This window comes from Ceratina calcarata, unplaced genomic scaffold, assembly GCF_001652005.2.
Source record: "Ceratina calcarata isolate Rehan_Ccalc_2016 unplaced genomic scaffold, ASM165200v1 scaffold78.2, whole genome shotgun sequence".
NCBI classification, from domain to species: domain Eukaryota; kingdom Metazoa; phylum Arthropoda; class Insecta; order Hymenoptera; family Apidae; genus Ceratina; species Ceratina calcarata.
The window spans coordinates 1,369,679-1,386,192 of NW_017179105.1; the positions used below are offsets into that span (position 1 = coordinate 1,369,679).

Consider the following 16,514-nt stretch of genomic DNA (forward strand, 5'->3'; position numbering starts at 1 on the left):
AAAGCTAGGTAAAGACGCTGTGACAAGCAGCATAACCTTTTGCAAGGTGCACGAAAAGCGCAACAAGTGCAATAACAAGAGTGTAATTTAAATATTTCCTTGCAATTGGAATGTGCTCGAGAGTAAATTACGGGATATTGCGATCGTCTTGCTACTATTGCGCTTCGTGGGAACGTGTAATATTTGGAGTACATGTAGAGTCAAACAAATAATGAAGGGGTTATTGTATCTTATCACGGAGTTTTATTGTTCGAATATCGTCAAATTACACCATGTACAAAAAGATTATGAGAAAATAATTTAATTGGTAACTGTGACAGCTACGACAGTAGAAAACTTTTGACTTAGTTGTACTCAGTTTTTCTGAGAACTGTGCGAGAAGATGATATTGTCTATTTGACGAAACTGCACGGATAGAGAGTAATATTACAAAATGCCACATCCGTGCATCGTATGCGGTCGTTCGCGTATGAATCCAAGCAACAAGGAAGAGGAGTACACATTCTTTGGATTTCCTGTAAACGACGAAGATCGATGTAAGAAGTGGCTGGAATTTTGTTGCCGCGAAGATCTGTATAAATTGACAAAGAAACAGCTGCTCCAACGAATGGTCTGTTCGAAACACTTTGAACAAGGCGATTTCATAAGCGATCATCTGTCATATCAAGATAAATTAAGTTGTATCGCAGTACCCTCAATCTATGATCCTAAGCAAAGTTTATACAACATAACCTGTGTAGTATGCGGCCGATCCCGTCGAGATCCACCAGGTGCAGATTACGATGGAGCAACCTTTCACCATTTCCCTGGCGAAGAATTCAGATGTCTGAAGTGGCTCGATTTCGTCGGAGTAGATTCATACTATAGATTGACAAGGAAAGAAATTTTGTTCTGTTACATTTGTTCAAAACATTTTGACCGGTCTCAGTTCATGACTGGTTACAAGAACAGATTAGTAGATAATGCTATCCCTACTATTAGAAATCCCGATGTACTAGATGGATCTGAACAATATGTTACGGAATATGTATCTGAACCCAAGGGTACCTCCTCTGAGGAAACAAAAAGTCCTCTATCACTATCTGTTTTAGACAGTCAGGCATGTGCTGCTTGCGGTAGATCAAGATCTGATCCAAGAAATAAAATTGAAAAATATAAGTTCCATCCCTTTCCTGCATATGAGATCGGCAGATGTCTAAGATGGTGTCACTTTCTGGACAGAGAGGATATATTGAAGATGTCTCCAAATCAAATAAGAAAGTTAGTGCTTTGTTCAAAGCATTTTGAAACTGGGCAGGACTTTAATAAGGTAGGACCTTGTGATGCAGTACCAACTATAAAAGATGTGTCACAAGTAAACACAGTCAATTCAGAAGAAAATGTGAATGATGATCAACAACCATTGGAAGAATCGAACTGTACCAATGGAGCTAAGGGAAATAAGAGGCAAGGTGTTTCAAGACCTTTAGTATCTAGTAAAAAACCAAAGGTAGATAACAAGCCTACGCCTCTAGCGAAGAAACGTGGGAAATCCAGGAGGCCAATCCATATTAACATTCCAAGGCCTGACCCTAATAATCTCGAGAATCGTATGGTAAAGAAACTACCACTTCCTCCTAATTCCAATTGGAAGATTCAAATCGCGGATCAACTTCAACCTATAACAATTGCAAACCCCATTACATCGAATTCTATTGCATCAAATATTACTAATGTGCAAGGGAACATAAAGAAAGTGATTCTACCATTTGCCACTGACATATCAAATTTAGGTGCCCCTATCCCAGTGCATAGTTTGTCTAGCATTCCACCGGGTTTACTAATTAAAATAGACCTTCCTGAGCAAGAGCAACAAGCTAAAACGATTACAAGACTAAATAAAACAAAAATTGCGCACGCTCCTACTACTTCGAATGAAGTCGATCAACCACAGCAGGTGTGGTTGAAGAATGGCGAGACGCTAGAAACAATATCACTCCTAAATCATCGTAAACAAGAGACTGATAAGAATTTAGTCGAATTTTTGTCATCTTCTTTGGACGACAGTGGAGATCAAATGACTACCGACGAATTGGAAGGAAACGAAGAAAGTATATTGCCACATGCCTTGGAAGTGTTAGACGAAGAAGTAGAGAATGTGAAGGAAGCACTTTACGAGGACTTCGAAGAAGTTGAATGTTTGCCACCGAAACCGCAGAAACCCGTGAAACGTAAAAAGATCTCAGCAATGATGAGAAGAACAATATTTCCTATTAGAAATGAAGTAAAATATTTTTTACGGAAATTAGCTCCGCACATGCACAGACTACCCAGACGAACCAGAGCACAGATAAAACTTTCGATCGTCAACATGGTAATTGATCATTTGTAAATTTATTGGATAATTATAGTATGTATTTTTAAGGGTATACAATTAAATATAAAAACTTTAAACTTGAGTGCACATTACAGTTACTTATACATTACAAGAGACCAGATATATACTCTTCGAACAGTGATAATTAAGATATATTATTTTTACTACATATTTATAATATGATGGTGATAGGCATGATAATAATAGGTTGATAATGAATACGAAAAAGTTCTGTAGAGTACAAATGATGTTTGTAGTACATTCTTTAAACATTTTTAACTATAATTTGCTTCTATTATTGTTGAAATGTACTATTTTAAATAAAGAGATATTGCACTGTTGTGAAGGCTTATAAAGCTTGACGACTTGGTTTGAAAATTGACAGAACAATTAATGTTATATTTGAAATTTTTAAGACGAGGGTGACACAAATTTAAATAATATATAATTCGTGTGGACATACCTTGTATTTACTTGCATGTATATATGATGTACATGTATAATTGTATAGATAGAGACTGCGAAGTAAAACGTGTAAAGAGTTTTGTTGCGCAATAAAATTTCCTGTAAAAATACTATAAGCCCGTAGAATCTTAAAGTTTCTTATATATGTATTTCAATGGAATCATATTTGCTACGACAGGTATCCATATCTTGTTAACATTGCTGGCAGTAATATTTAATTCTTCTGTACGATGAACAAGCACTGGTTTTGTAACGTCTCGACGCAAAGTCAAATCTTCTTTTATCCAGAGAACTTTTGCCGATGCAATTGGCTCTAAGAGATATTAATGAAATCAACATAGTTGATTTTCTTTTTAGACTAATTAATACTTTTGCTCACCTACATTTATCTTAGGTATTTTATAATGTTGCGTACCAATACCATAAAACGTGAATTGATCGACTACGTTCTGGTATTCTGGACATTGGCATAAAATGCCAAGTGGATGTTCTACACAATTATCAAATTTAGAATACATTTTTCCACGAACAGATTTTTCCACGAAATAGATATTGATGTAAAAATATTGAAATTGGAAATGTCTGAATTGAGCAGCGAACGTCTGATGTGTAGTAATCATTTATTACATTAATACGAAGGGTGTGAACAGAAAATGCAGGAAATGATAACAATCAAAATCATTGTTTGTATATAATACATATTAATACAAGGGCTTTGTAATTAAATTAATTAATATATATTTCAACGTAATACACTTAAGAAGCCAGCTTCTCTGTACTTATGACTTTCCCGTATAGTTAAATTATACTGATATTCTACATCACATACAGATTATAAAAGCTGGATATAAAAACTGTGTAGATAAAATAAAACTTGTTATTTTTCCTCTTTACTTATCTTTTTTTTTGTTGTTGTTCAATATAAAAGCGTTAATCGAACATTGTCGAGAAATGTTAACTATTATGCTAGGCGTTTGTTTCACTGTGTTTGTACCTTATGCACGTCACATATAAGTATATATGTTCATGCTTGATAAGTGCAAGCTGATTCTAAAGTCGATGCAGATGAATTATGTACAATTATTAGACCTAACTACGAAGACTTTGTAGTCTCATTTTCATCTCTTCAAGTTCCTTATCATCTACTTCATCGCCCTCTTCCTCCACAGATGTGGACGCTACAACCGAGCCAGGTGTTTCGGTAACAACTGCAGGTGCTGTGCCCAATTGGCCTGCAGTGACTTCCCACAAAATCTATAATTGGAAACAATAGGATTGTATACAAATTTTCTACTGCACATCTTCTGAAGCCGATTCGATAACATACTTTATCAACTTCTTCGTCAGCCTCATCCTCAACATCCTCAGAATCCTCCACGGATTCCATAGTTTCGTCTAACATTTCTTCAATGATACCAGCTTTCATCATTTCCTTAGACAATTCTCTCATGGTCGCTGCCACTTCTGGCACCTTCACCAACGATTGCATTGCCTGCATCACTTCTGTGGATTTTGAGACAGAACCAGCGACCCTGATCGTGGCCAATTGGTTTTTCATTTGCAATGAAACGGAGTTCATGTGTGCCTTTGATGTGTACAACTTGTTGCAAGTTTTACGTGCGCGTATTATTTCCTTCGCCAGAATCTTACAGACATCCTTGTCACCCTTCTTCGCCGCATCTTTCAGGGAACGTTTTATCTTTTCCTCTTCCCGTTGAATCGCTGCACATATTATTATTCCCGTTTCTTCGTGCTCTTCGAAACATTGTTTATTAGTAGACTGCGGATTTCCATGCAAACCATTTATGGTGTAAATTAAAATAAAATGCGACTTAATATTTTATTTATTTTCGTAAACTACATCCAGTCTTTGGATCTTTCTATAAACGCATAAAATCCGCAGTCTACTTACTAGCTTACCTCTAACCTGTCTATCCAATTGATAACCCTCTTTCCTTAACTTGTGAGTCCATTCTTGAACCTGAAATACGATTCCGTGTAAACAGCGAACAGATATTAGAGCTCATTTCGAATCTAACCATGTCTTTTGGATTTTTTTCCTGGGATTTGCCAAACAAGCCCATCTCCGCGCTATGTTGACAGACGTTCGTAGCTGCCAAGCATAACCATACTACACTTACAGTGACTGACACACACTACGGTAGTGTCACTACCTACCTATTTCGTGTCACGGACTATTCGTGCTCGCGTTACGTCAGCTGTATGAATCACCGATCTCCTTGCCCGATAAAAAAGTCGATAAAAGATATGAAGAATCGGAAATAACAATGGAATAGGTGGTTATAATCTATTGAGGCTTCCGTATATATATTTTTATTTACCTTAATGATACATAAGAAAATGAACGCAGAAACGTATAAAAAAAGTATTAAAATACAGTAGATTATGTTAGAAAAAAACAATTATAAAGTTTATCTTATCTAGTTGTACTCAGGACCATATCTCTCAGCCAGTTTAACATATTTTTTATTATCTCCACCCGTTTATTCACGTTATCGTTAGTATTTCGTTGATACCTTTCGATCATTTTATCTTCGTACGGTTCGTTGTTCCTTCTCCTGTGCTTCGCCACAGGCTTGAAGTTTTCGGAAATCGCGTCGACGGAGAACAGATCGTCGGCCGCTTCGATTCCATATGTATTTTTCAAATTTCTCTCTTGTCTCTCGTCGATCTTCTCGTCCAAGTTCCACGGCGTTTGCACTTTTTCCAAGTTCAGAGAGAGATTGTATCTCCTGGCAAAAGTTTCCACGGGCATCGAGACGATCTGTATGCTGTCGTCAGCCGAGTCGTACTCGCTCGACGAAACTGATTCCCGTTTGGAAATTCTCCTGGTCCCATCAGCATTTCCCGAACTTCTCCTTATAGTCCGAACGATGTTTCCCTTGACAGGCACGCAACAGGGGCACTCCTTGTTCAATAGGTGCTCGCAAATCTTCCTGGAGATCGATAGAGCGTACGAGCCATCCGTCAATTTTCTTATTTCCAGTGGCAGCTTCACACCGTCCCCGATGTAGAACAATTCGGAATTTACAAGGCTGTGCACGTCATCCGTCTGCCCATCATTTTTTATAGAAATTTTCCCCAAGTACGTATAGTCTTGCGAGGAATCGTCGTCGTCCGTGGTTGATTGCGTGCTTTCGACTACATATGGATCTGCCCCTCCTGACTGACCGATTATAGGACTGTATCCTACGAATGGATTCCCTACCTGTTGGACCGGAGGCTGGAGTTGGTCCCTCGTACCTGCGCCAAAGTTTGGAATCGAATAATATTTGGGCACTTCTGGAAAATCTTCTGCCCTCAACGTTATCGTCTCCAATCCTAAAGGTACGGAATTTCTTCCAATTCCTAGAACATGATCATTGAAATTTGGTTGAGTCGTTACTGGTTCATTGTTATCCAAGCCTGCCTCGCTTCTAGCTATGTCCAAGAATTTATTCACGTCCATATGAGATACATCGAACGTGGTAGACTCGGCTCCTTCCAACGTCGGGGTTTCTTCATTTCCAATTTTTTCTAACTCATCGTTCAAAGTGCTGCGGATAATCGAATCATCGAAAGCATTATTACTCGGTGGTTTGAAGGTATGTCGAATGCTTTCAAGGATCATGTTCCGAACTGCGGGGTTCCTCGCTGCTTGCAAGCCGACAGCTGGATGCCGTAGAAGGCTCTTAACCTGAGCCTGCAATCTTTCCAAATCCGTAGGAACACGGTCCTCGTCGAGGGGCTCTAAAGTGACCGCATTCGTTACCCATTTACCGTCTCTGAATTGATGCTCGTCGATGGTCGCCGGATGTTCTGACTCGGAGTGAGGCGCAGCGGACATTATGTTACGCAGATTATTCTTAATAACGTCGGTGGCCCAATTCGTGTCGAAATTCTTCTTAGGCAATCCGGTCGTTCTCGATAAGAAGATTTTCACTTTGTCCAAAACCGTGCGCTCTATGGTTGGCAAGGATAAAATACTCTTCAAGTTGGGAACTTCTACAATTTCCGGTAGTAAATCATCACCCTTCGAGGAACCCACTGTTTCTCCCGGCACCAAATCGTCGGCGAAGTTATTAATTACCGACTTTATTGACTTCTGTAGCAAAGTGTTGTCACAAAAAGGCAAGCTCGTATCCGTCACCCTTTCCGCATTGTCGATCCCAGATAATTCTGGAGCATTGCCTTCGTTTTCATACGGAATCGTCACTTGCTCGGCCCCGACTATATCCTTATCTGTATTCATAAAGTATTCATTGCCAATTGTTGTATAATCGTTTTCCAAGGGTTGTATTGTTTCGTGCGGCGAGGGAGCAATTTTTTCATCGAGTTTATCAGATCCTGAATTAGCGTAATCGTTCCCTAATGGACCAGTATTATCCGTTTCCGGTGGTTCTGTCATATAATCTTCGGAATTCGATTCCTCGTTATTATTCATTCGCGATGTATCAAGTTCTTCTGGCTCTTCAGGGATCAATGCGGTTGGCTGCTCAATAGGAGTAAATTCTGTGATCCCGTAATTGTTTCCAGTTTTAGATTGCACGTTCGGTTGTCCTTCGTTCCACTGTGGGTTGCTTTCTTCCAACATGGTTCCACCTTCGGGTCTCAAAGCAGTTTCAGATGGATTATTCAATGGTAAATTGACATCACCGTCCTCTTCAGAATTTATGTTCATACGACCAGGGCTGCTTATGTGAAAATTCTCGGCTGTCGACGTGAAGTATGCGGATGTAACTTCTTTAATGTCTGAATAATCCAAAGTTCCACTGCCAGGCGCTTCGTATTCGTTTCCCAATCCTGTCGACGGCTGTTCCATGTTTGGATTAATAGCTTGGACGTTAGGCACTTCCGGTATCGAAGGATCTTCATTGGCACCTGAGTAGTTGGTATTCTCATCGTTACTGGTTGGAATATTTTCTTCTACGTTTGAAGAACTTGTTTCCTGAGATTGTGCAAGGTCTGTATTTAAAGGCCGGAGACCTTGTCCAGTCTGCTGATTTCTGTTTAAATTTGATTGATCAATCGGTGTTTGTTGCCCACTCACTGAATCGGGTCTATTGCCAATCGGATGTATCGGAATATTATTTTTATTGAGAATTTCCTTTCCGTTCGGTTTCGCACCGAATCGAGGATTCGCCCGATTAAAATGCGGAATCTGATGAGGCAATGTTCCATGTCTGTGCGAAACGGGATACAGTTTATGATGTGGATAACTAGGAACGTTTGGATTCGTAGGTGACTTGTGTGGTAAGTGCGGTAAGTGTGGGTGATGCGGAATATGATGTCTGCTACCTACGTCTTCGGGTTTCTTATCAAATTTATTTCTCGACGGTTGTGGGCTTGGGACGTAATCCCGATCAGCGTTTTTTTTATTATTTTTCTCCGTGCAGTAACAAATGAAATCATCGTTCTCGATTTTACTCGTTCTTCCTGATCCCGAGCTCTGACGAGCAGAGCCAACTTTTGGATCTTTAGGCATCAACTGATCTCGAAGAGAATTTATGATGTCTTCATCGCGGAACGTAGCGTTCTTCGCCTTCTCCCTGATTTCTGCTAACGACAATGGTTTCGGAGCAGGTTGCTTTAATTGCGGATTTGGTTTCTGGCCAAGGAAATATTCCGGAGGGCTTTCATTATTTTTGTAGGATTTTAACACGGATCCTACTTTCTCTCTACGCGACGATGTCTTGCATCGTTTTGTCTTTTGACTTTTACATAGGTCTCCGTCTTCCTCGGTCGACGGCACTAGAATCATTAAGCTTCGTTTAACTCCCGATTCAGGTTCGTCTTGAGACGTCGCGATGCCTGACGAAGCTGTGCTAATGCTGAAAAAAATATTTATTATTTTTCAATTGAGTTAAACAGTTTTTAATTATACAATTTAAATTTTGTCTTTCAGATGCGATTTTCGAGGCATTGAACGGTTCCACTAGACTAGACGACGAGTGACTATTAGGTGAGTAAATAATTTGAAATTCTCTAGGGGATGTCGCCGCATTTCCTGATTTATTCTACGATTCGTATAAATAACGGGAACCGATTCCTTGGAAATTCGGAATCCTATCTGGGCAAACGGGTCGAAATATAATTTAAGCTGACGCTAACAGTTGCACCAGCGTCGCACTTGGTCGACTAACATACTTTCGCGTCTGCCATCCAGCCTATGTAATCCGGAATTCGTCCAAGGAGTCGGTTTGAAAAATCGAAAGAATGCTCGGATGTACTCGGTGGAAAGCTAGATAAATGGTACGGGGATAAGGAGAATTTATGAGGGAGTGCGACCGGTCGTGCACTATGTGAAAACTATTCTACAGAAAATTTGTTCAATCTTTCGCAGATATGATACATGTAATTCGTTACTGGTATCGAGACATTTTTAGCACGAGACTTGAAATATTAGTTGTCTGTATGCCGATTCTTGTACACTATAAAACATTCGTGGCGATCAAGTTGAAAAAAAAAGCATATCATATAAAAATGTTTTATGGCATCTAAAGCCTGCAACGTACACTCGCTTGATATTTTATGATTCACCGGCATTTATATTTTTGAATAAATGCATAAAATCTGCAATCTGCTGATAAGGTTCTTAGATATGAAAATCGGATTTACCTTTCGATAGAACTTCCTTCGTTATTTTCGATTCTGATGCTTTTCGAGAACGACGACGTAACAAGCGTTAAAAAAACGACGAACTTGAGAATTGAATGGTCCATGATGATCGTGAAAATCACTCGCGGCCACCGGTTTGTATCATTAACGTTTTCGTATTCGAAGCGAGCCGTACGGAAATCAGTGGGCAACTGTGCGATCTGGCCCTTCGCCGCATATATTTTCCAAAGTTTCAAACATGTTTTGATGTTTTCACATTGCAAATGTTTCTGCCAGGTAATCGTATGTTGCAACGTTGTTATTGCATCTTACAGTATGTGGGACATCAATAAATAACAAGATCGAACGTTGCGTTGCTTATACTTTTTATTATTTCACGTTGTCGCTTGTATAAACAACCGTTGCCAAATTCTCCGATAGGTCTAATGGTTTATGGAAGAGTTGTAAATCAATTCGTTTGTATATGGAATTGGGAGACTGATCTCCATATTCATTGAATATGAAACGTACGTATCCTTCAATAGTATTTATTTAGTCGAAAAATACAAAAAGTTGTGGTAAAAAATGATAGCGTATAAAAAAAGAATAACGTCATCCTCGAAGAAGATGCGTGACGCCGCTAAGTAACATGAAAAACTTTTTCACGCTCTTTATCGCTCTTTTAAAAGTATTCGGCACGGCGTCTATCGACTTGGCGGTACTCTTCGGTTGCTCTCTCTTTATAGTCTTGTTATAGTTTTCATCGAGATTCTCGATCAAGTGCTTCATCGAGCCCGTTAGATTCTCAGCTTTCTTCAAGCCGTCGACCAAAACGCTTTCCAACTTCGGTATGCTCCTCTCTATGAGAGACGGTAGCCCGTCCTCGTCCTTCTTGTTCTTCCGGACGTTCTTCTTTTTGTTGATATCGTCTTTCGCCTTAAATTTTTCAAGAGGTATTTTCTGAATCAGCGATTTCTCAACGTCGTCGATCGGATCGGTAACCGGCGTGCTCGTGCTCGAGAATTCGTCCAACTGTTGCAGCTCCCTCGGTTGCACCTGCAAAGAAGAAGACATAAATTTTTATGAAAAGGATCAAGCGAGATCCTCTCATAGCTGTCTATCTTTCGAATCTCACCTTCTCCGCGTTCCCATTCTCGCTGATCTTTTCTTGATCTTCCGCTCCTCTTCGCAGTCTGCTGTATCTCCTCGCCCACGGTAATACCATTAATACTTCGGGCTTGTTAGGAAACGGCGCTTCTTTCGAATTCGCGGTCTCGTTACTTCTTTCGCTTCCTTCTGCCCTCGAGTTATAAAGCACTTGTACGTTCGATACGTCCCCGCTCGTTTCTGATCCTCTTCCCGTGGAATCTGATTCTACGTAGTCCTCCGATAGTTCCCCATAAGGATTTCTTGTACCGACGATTGGATTCGATTCCGCGTATTCATGAATATCCTCGGATTTCATAAATAAGCCAGTTTCATCGCGTGTTTTTTCAACAGGAATCTCTTTGTTTGAAATATTAATGGAAGAGCTTTTATCCGAGGTCTCCTCTGAATTTTCCTTTAAATACAAACGATTATGAGTATCCTCTGGCAATTTAAAATATTCCTCTCCAGAACCCGTGTTCCCTCGTTTCCGAATCCGCGCTACTTCTTGCGAATCTTCGCGAACATCGTCTTGAGTTTGCGTTTCTTCCTTCGCAGAATCATTTCCATAGTTCCCAGTATCAAGCATGTCGGTAGAATTGTTTCTAAAGTTTTCTGAAAATCCCCCGACTTCTTTAGCTTCGTCAAACTGTTCCTCCGTGTTCTTCGAAATCGAACGCATCGAGTTTTGCTTTTTATCCTCAACTACGTTATATCCTGTCAATCTTCTGTAAAGTTCTTCGGCGGTTTGCGAGTCGAGGTTATCGATCAGAATTTTCAAAAGCTCTCCGGTATACCGCGACAAATCTCGAGAGTCCCCGACCTCGTCTTCTCGCTTCCGCTGTCGAACGATCCTGTAAGGTCTGTACGAGTAAGGTTCCCAAATAATTTCATAATTTCTCGAATCGGTTCTCGGATACATCGACTCTGCTAATAATTCCTTGTCTTCGTTCGATTCTTCTTCACTGGAGTATTCAACTGCTCTGACGCGAGGCCACCGTCTGAGTCGTTCGTACCCGATATCATGGAAAAGCGTGCGACGTGCCTGTTGAATTAATTAAATAAGAAACTGAGTAAAATGATATTAATGAAAAGAAAGGGAGAAATTACCTGCAGGCTCCTCTTCTCCACGTTCTCTGGCTTCTGTTGGTAATGGAATATCCGCGGTTTCTTTATATCTTCCACCAGAGCATAGTACGACTTATTCTTGGTTGCATCGAGTTTCTCTTTCTCAGTTACCTGACTCTGATACAAATTTGCCAATTCCACAATCTTGTTTCTCAGTTCATCAGGATTAGGATGTTCCATGATGGTCCCATCAAAATTCTTGCGTTGGCTGGGATTGAAAGTTCTTTGCCTAACATTTTTCGTCCGAAGAACTTCTGTCGTTGGTACTTCTTGCACTTTTTCGATTGACTCGTTATTTTGTGGTTCGTATAACAGAAGTAATTTCTCACGATCGAACTCATCGTTGTTCTTGATCATCTCCCAAACTTCTCTCCTTTTTAGATTTCTATTCTCTTGATCTTCCTCGTCGTTCAATCGTTCTTGATCATCGCGTTGCTTGATTGGTCTCCTCTTTTCCTTTATTTTTCGAGTCTGTTCACTTGGATTTGAGCTAATTTTTCCAACTGACTTTGCTCCTAGCTGAGTGGGCCTCGGGCGATTTTGTCGAAATTCGCGAAACAGATCTCTCAAAGCTTTCAGTGCTCTGATCCTCTTCGCTGCCTGAGACTCACGAGGCCTCGCTTTTGTTCGCCTCTTGTTCTGTCCTACGTTGGATAACTGAGCTTCAGTAACTTCCTGAGGTTCCTGAAGAGCTAATTGAATTTTGGTTTGACGTTTCGGATTCCCTTCGGTAGCGTAACTGTGGTCATAATTTTTTTCTGATTCTTTCCTGATAGCTTCCTCCGATAAAGTTTTAAACGTCGTGCTCGAAACAGTCTTCGTAGTCTTCGACTTCTTCTCAAGTGTTTTCTCATTAACGAAGGGTTTAATATTTTTCTGACCACTCGAAGCGCGTTCCGCAGTATCAACCGACGTATTTTCCTCTCCATCCTTCCTGGATTCACGAAAAAACTGGCTTTCGCCTCGTCGAACCAAAGATTTTGGCTGGTTCAGATCTTCAAGTTCTGTTGAAGTTAATGTCGAGGGTACAATCGTGGAGAACATTTCAGGATAATCTCTAAAAGGACCTGACTGGCTCTGTAAATGGGAAATTTGGACGGGTACTTGGATCGTTTCCACGTCTGTTAAGATTTTTTCAGAGTTCGGATCGAATAAAGATATTTCTGGATTTTGTACCATTTCGTGATCAGAAAATTTAGGTTGAATTTTGAATTTTTCCATTGAAGAATCTCTGAGATCCGCGAAGACTTCCACGTCTGGATCTTCGTGAATCTCCGCATGCCCCATATCTTTACTCAGATTTAAAACCCCCTTATTTTTGCTAGGAATAGTTTCCATGTCTATCGTTGATTCCATGGATTCGATAGCTTCTCTCTTCGGTTTACAATTAGAGTTTCGAATCACTCTACAGTCACAGTCCTTCGAATTCGCGTCGTCCTCGTTGATCATCTCTTGATCGAGCACCGCGTGCAAGTTCGTGGCTTCTCTTTTAAACTTATGGCTTCCACTATAATCAGTCTCAAAATTGGATCCCCTGAAAATTGAACTTAAATAACCAGGTAATTGTCTGACCAAAGCAAGTTTAGCTTCCTCAGGATTCAACGTGCTATAAGTGGACCTGTGATTTTTTGGAACACGAGAATCATGATAATTATTCAGAGTGCTATCGTCGTTTTGAAATTTCTCATTCGATTCCATTACAACTTGAAATTCTTTCCCATTACCAAAATCGTTGCTTTTTCGAGGCAGTTTTGAGTCATAGTTTTGAACCTCCCATAGTTCAGAGCTCCTCGGGTTTCCCATCCGATCGTTCAACGATTTTCCAAATAATTGCAGAGGTTCGTAAAAAGGATAATCGTCTTGCAACCACGTTCCAGCATCGTAGTCGATCTCTGAAATTTTCTTCCGACTGTTTTCGTCTCCATTTAGGGCAGAGCCCGTGGCGAAGAACACGTCGCCCTCCGGGAAACCTTCCACCGGTTCCGTTTTAAAGAATCCGTAAAAAGTATTCTCCCCGCTGTCGCTGTCCAACTTCGCGAGACTCGGCCGGACCACTTTCCCAACGTCCTCCCTCCTTTTAATCTCCCCATCTCTGCGCCCTTTGACGTTGTCGTACCAAAACTGTTTTCCCACAAAACCGTTCCCCTTCGAGTTCAAAGACTGTTCGATCTCCGCGAGCAGATCTCTCTTGCTCCTCTTCGAATCTTGACCCATCTTCTCTTCGAAATCGATCAACTTCATGCCATTCAACGTGTCGTGCAAAGCTTCCAAGGACTCCTTTAGACCCGACAATTTTCCCGTGTCATCAGTTTCATTTTTTCCCAAAGCGGACTGTATCTTTGAAACGACAGTGTCCATCTCGCTGGAACTTGTCGCACTTCTCAACTTCAAAAGACTGGCTACGAATCCCTGTAATCTAGTTCGGATTTCATCTTCAGATTGCCTCGAGATCTGATTGTTTTCCCTCTCGGAATCGGCGTACTCGTTCAACTTCCTCTCCAGAAATTTCTTCAGCCTCTTCAGTTCCTTTCTTATACTTATACTTCCTTTTTTCTGTCTATATCTCGTCCGGTCCTGCGCATATCTGGTAACGTGAACTTTCGAATTTTCCCTTCTGAGGTTTCCTGAGACTCTCTCCAGCCATTGGCTCGATAGAATCCGGTCAGGCTCTAATTGTAAGATCACGAATCGTTATTAATTAATCCAATGTTTGAAACCCTATCGTGTACGTTTCGAAACTATTCGTTTGTGTTACGTATGGACTGGAGTGGAAAAGCTGAGGAAGATTTGGTAAGGTAAGAGTGTCGTGTTCCTGTAGGTAAAACGCGTCAAATACGAGATTACTAAGCTCGTTAGGATGGTACACCTTGCTCGTGTAAGGTTTTCGCGTAATTAGCGGATGTAACGGGGGAAAGCAGAGAACGAAACAGACTCGAGATAGAATTTCGATATGCTCACGTAAACCCGCTCGTTTCTCCTCGCGTGCATGTACGTACACGCGCTCGAGCGCGAACCATTGTTTAGGGTTAATTCAGGCAGTTTCTGCAACTGGCTGGTATATCGGCCGCGAAATTGGCCGAGGAAGGTGTGTGCCGCAACGCGTTGCCAGCGTTAATGCAACTTTGGAGTGAACGGATGCATGCGGATCCTTTGTAGGTCGCCGTTCGTTGCATTACCGCTCAAATTAACCGTGATAATGGGTCGGAATCGGCTAGTTCGTGGTTAAAGGTACAGCCAGCTCGCGAGAATGGATTTTGTTCTACGTACATCCAGTCGAATGATCAGACTTACCGGATAATTCCATTTCCTTTTTGTCCGGTACATCTTCGGGTTCGGGTCTCGCGTGTGCCGTGGCCGTTCTCACGGAGTCCGCGCTGTAATTATGAACCACGGAATTTTTACAGAAGCCGAGTAATCGAGAACGGACGGTAGCGATGAGGTTGAAATTAAAACGCGTACACGTTTCATTTCGTCGGGGCTAGATTGGACTGCGATTCGAAGTTAATAGGCGAAGTCATTCAAATATTTTTCTCTCCGTCCACGCTATTGATTGCTTTTTAATTGATCCTGAATTGGTCTACCGTCTACGGCGATACGCCGGTCGTTGCACGTGCGATATCGATCCTCTCCGAATTTGTATTCGATGTCGAAATTTTCCTCACGGAGAGGGTAAGACCGGTTCATCACGGAACGAGATTGGTCGTTGCAAATTCAACGTACGTACCTTACGCTTCCGGTCACCGGGTCGGCGGTGACTGCAGTCGATTTGCTCGAGTTCAACGGTGACTCCTCGGCTAAGCAGAGACTGCACGAGACGAGCAAAAGTAAGACGCTCGGACGGTTCATTTCGCGTTTCACTCGGTCTCCGGTCGGATTTACATTTCACGAAGGAACCAAAGTAGCCTCGAACGTGCCGCTGGAAGGTTTTTATTCGTACTGAGACGACGCGAGTGTACGAAAAATAATGTACAATGCCCGATTGACGAGTAGCGCGAGGCATTTACGTGGTTTCGAAATTGGAAACGGGTCGCGTAAACGATTTTGGAGTTAGCGTGAATTGCACGCACAGCGGAATGCATAGAGCTCGATTGGCGGATAAGTAAAGCAGTAGGACAACGATTGGCACAGAGAAGGATCGATAAATAAAGAGATTCGTCTGGTAATACGATTGACTTTTATTACATTTTTTTTTTTTGTTCATTCCTTTTTTAGAACTAAATAACATAAACGCATAATTTGGTTAATTCATTTTTTTTGTTTATTACTCGTAATATTACTATCGTATTAATAGCTATAACGACGAGGCGCGCCCCTAAAAATCATCTTTATACGCTTTGTCACACGGTTTTTAATTCTCTCGCAATGTTCCATCTCTCCCGCCGTGAAAGCTAAAAGAAACGCCGTGAATCTCTCGTACAACATAGGAAGAGGAAAGCTCGATTATCCTTCACTTTTGATTTAATCCCCGCTTAGATTTGCATCGTTCAAGCTCTCTGATTTCCGTCGTGTTCCGCTCGACGCTTGGAACCCATTCACCGAGGAAAGACAGGGAAAACGGGTGTCCCGTGTCCCATGTCGATTTCCGTCACGAATTTTTCAAGGTTCAAGGGAGGCAACGAACGGGAACAGAGAAAGTAGGATTCTATGCGTGGTTGCAACCAAGAGTCGAGGTCTTGCCTGGGGGGTAGGTTTTCGCGGGCGGGGGTCACTGCCCCTTCTACTCACGAGTACAGCTACGAAATCGTGTGTCTTGTCGTGTCGTATCGTGTCGTGTTTAGTGAATGGTAACTCGTATCCGCAGCTCTGTTAACTCTTTATTTTT

At 41.3% G+C, this 16,514-nt stretch overlaps 4 protein-coding genes across 4 annotated transcripts; 1 reads left to right on the top strand and 3 right to left on the bottom strand.

Annotated features, from left to right (window-relative positions):
- The first annotated feature begins 11 nt into the window (after positions 1 to 11).
- Positions 12 to 2,934, top strand: LOC108630824 (uncharacterized). Its single transcript, XM_018034342.2, has one exon. The coding sequence runs from the start codon at positions 434 to 436 to the stop codon at positions 2,369 to 2,371; it is 1,938 nt and encodes a 645-aa protein (XP_017889831.1). The 5' UTR covers positions 12 to 433; the 3' UTR covers positions 2,372 to 2,934.
- Positions 2,935 to 3,424: 490 nt separating this feature from the next.
- Vps24 (vacuolar protein sorting 24) lies at positions 3,425 to 4,989 on the bottom strand. Its single transcript, XM_018034344.2, has 4 exons — positions 4,861 to 4,989; positions 4,742 to 4,802; positions 4,149 to 4,543; positions 3,425 to 4,075 (listed from the first exon to the last, which is right to left on the bottom strand). Exons 1-4 carry the CDS (start codon positions 4,903 to 4,905, stop codon positions 3,911 to 3,913), a joined length of 666 nt encoding a protein of 221 aa, XP_017889833.1. The 5' UTR covers positions 4,906 to 4,989; the 3' UTR covers positions 3,425 to 3,910.
- Positions 4,990 to 5,247: 258 nt separating this feature from the next.
- Positions 5,248 to 9,549, bottom strand: LOC108630520 (uncharacterized). Its single transcript, XM_026818428.1, has 2 exons — positions 9,440 to 9,549; positions 5,248 to 8,652 (listed from the first exon to the last, which is right to left on the bottom strand). The coding sequence occupies exons 1-2, from the start codon at positions 9,541 to 9,543 to the stop codon at positions 5,259 to 5,261; spliced, it is 3,498 nt and encodes a 1,165-aa protein (XP_026674229.1). The 5' UTR covers positions 9,544 to 9,549; the 3' UTR covers positions 5,248 to 5,258.
- A 40-nt stretch (positions 9,550 to 9,589) lies between these two features.
- Positions 9,590 to 15,538, bottom strand: LOC108630521 (uncharacterized). The gene is made up of 6 exons (XM_026818378.1): positions 15,417 to 15,538; positions 14,984 to 15,066; positions 12,869 to 14,361; positions 11,675 to 12,769; positions 10,554 to 11,609; positions 9,590 to 10,474 (listed from the first exon to the last, which is right to left on the bottom strand). The coding sequence occupies exons 1-6, from the start codon at positions 15,536 to 15,538 to the stop codon at positions 10,031 to 10,033; spliced, it is 4,293 nt and encodes a 1,430-aa protein (XP_026674179.1). The 3' UTR covers positions 9,590 to 10,030.
- Between the last annotated feature and the right edge of the window lie 976 nt (positions 15,539 to 16,514).

Coding starts and splice junctions, on each gene's coding strand:
- LOC108630521 (XM_026818378.1), bottom strand. CDS start 15,538: ATGAACCGTCCGAGCGTCTTACTTTTGCTCGTCTCGTGCAGTCTCTGC. Junction 14,362..14,983: donor AAAGGAAATGGAATTATCCG/GTAAGTCTGATC, acceptor TCTTACAATTAG/AGCCTGACCGGATTCTATCG. Junction 10,475..10,553: donor AGAATGGGAACGCGGAGAAG/GTGAGATTCGAA, acceptor TCTTCTTTGCAG/GTGCAACCGAGGGAGCTGCA.
- LOC108630824 (XM_018034342.2), top strand. CDS start 434: ATGCCACATCCGTGCATCGTATGCGGTCGTTCGCGTATGAATCCAAGC.
- Vps24 (XM_018034344.2), bottom strand. CDS start 4,905: ATGGGCTTGTTTGGCAAATCCCAGGAAAAAAATCCAAAAGACATG. Junction 4,803..4,860: donor AAAAAAATCCAAAAGACATG/GTTAGATTCGAA, acceptor ATCGTATTTCAG/GTTCAAGAATGGACTCACAA. Junction 4,544..4,741: donor ATTGGATAGACAGGTTAGAG/GTAAGCTAGTAA, acceptor TAATATGTGCAG/CGATTCAACGGGAAGAGGAA.
- LOC108630520 (XM_026818428.1), bottom strand. CDS start 9,543: ATGGACCATTCAATTCTCAAGTTCGTCGTTTTTTTAACGCTTGTTACG. Junction 8,653..9,439: donor GAAGGAAGTTCTATCGAAAG/GTAAATCCGATT, acceptor TATTTTTTTCAG/CATTAGCACAGCTTCGTCAG.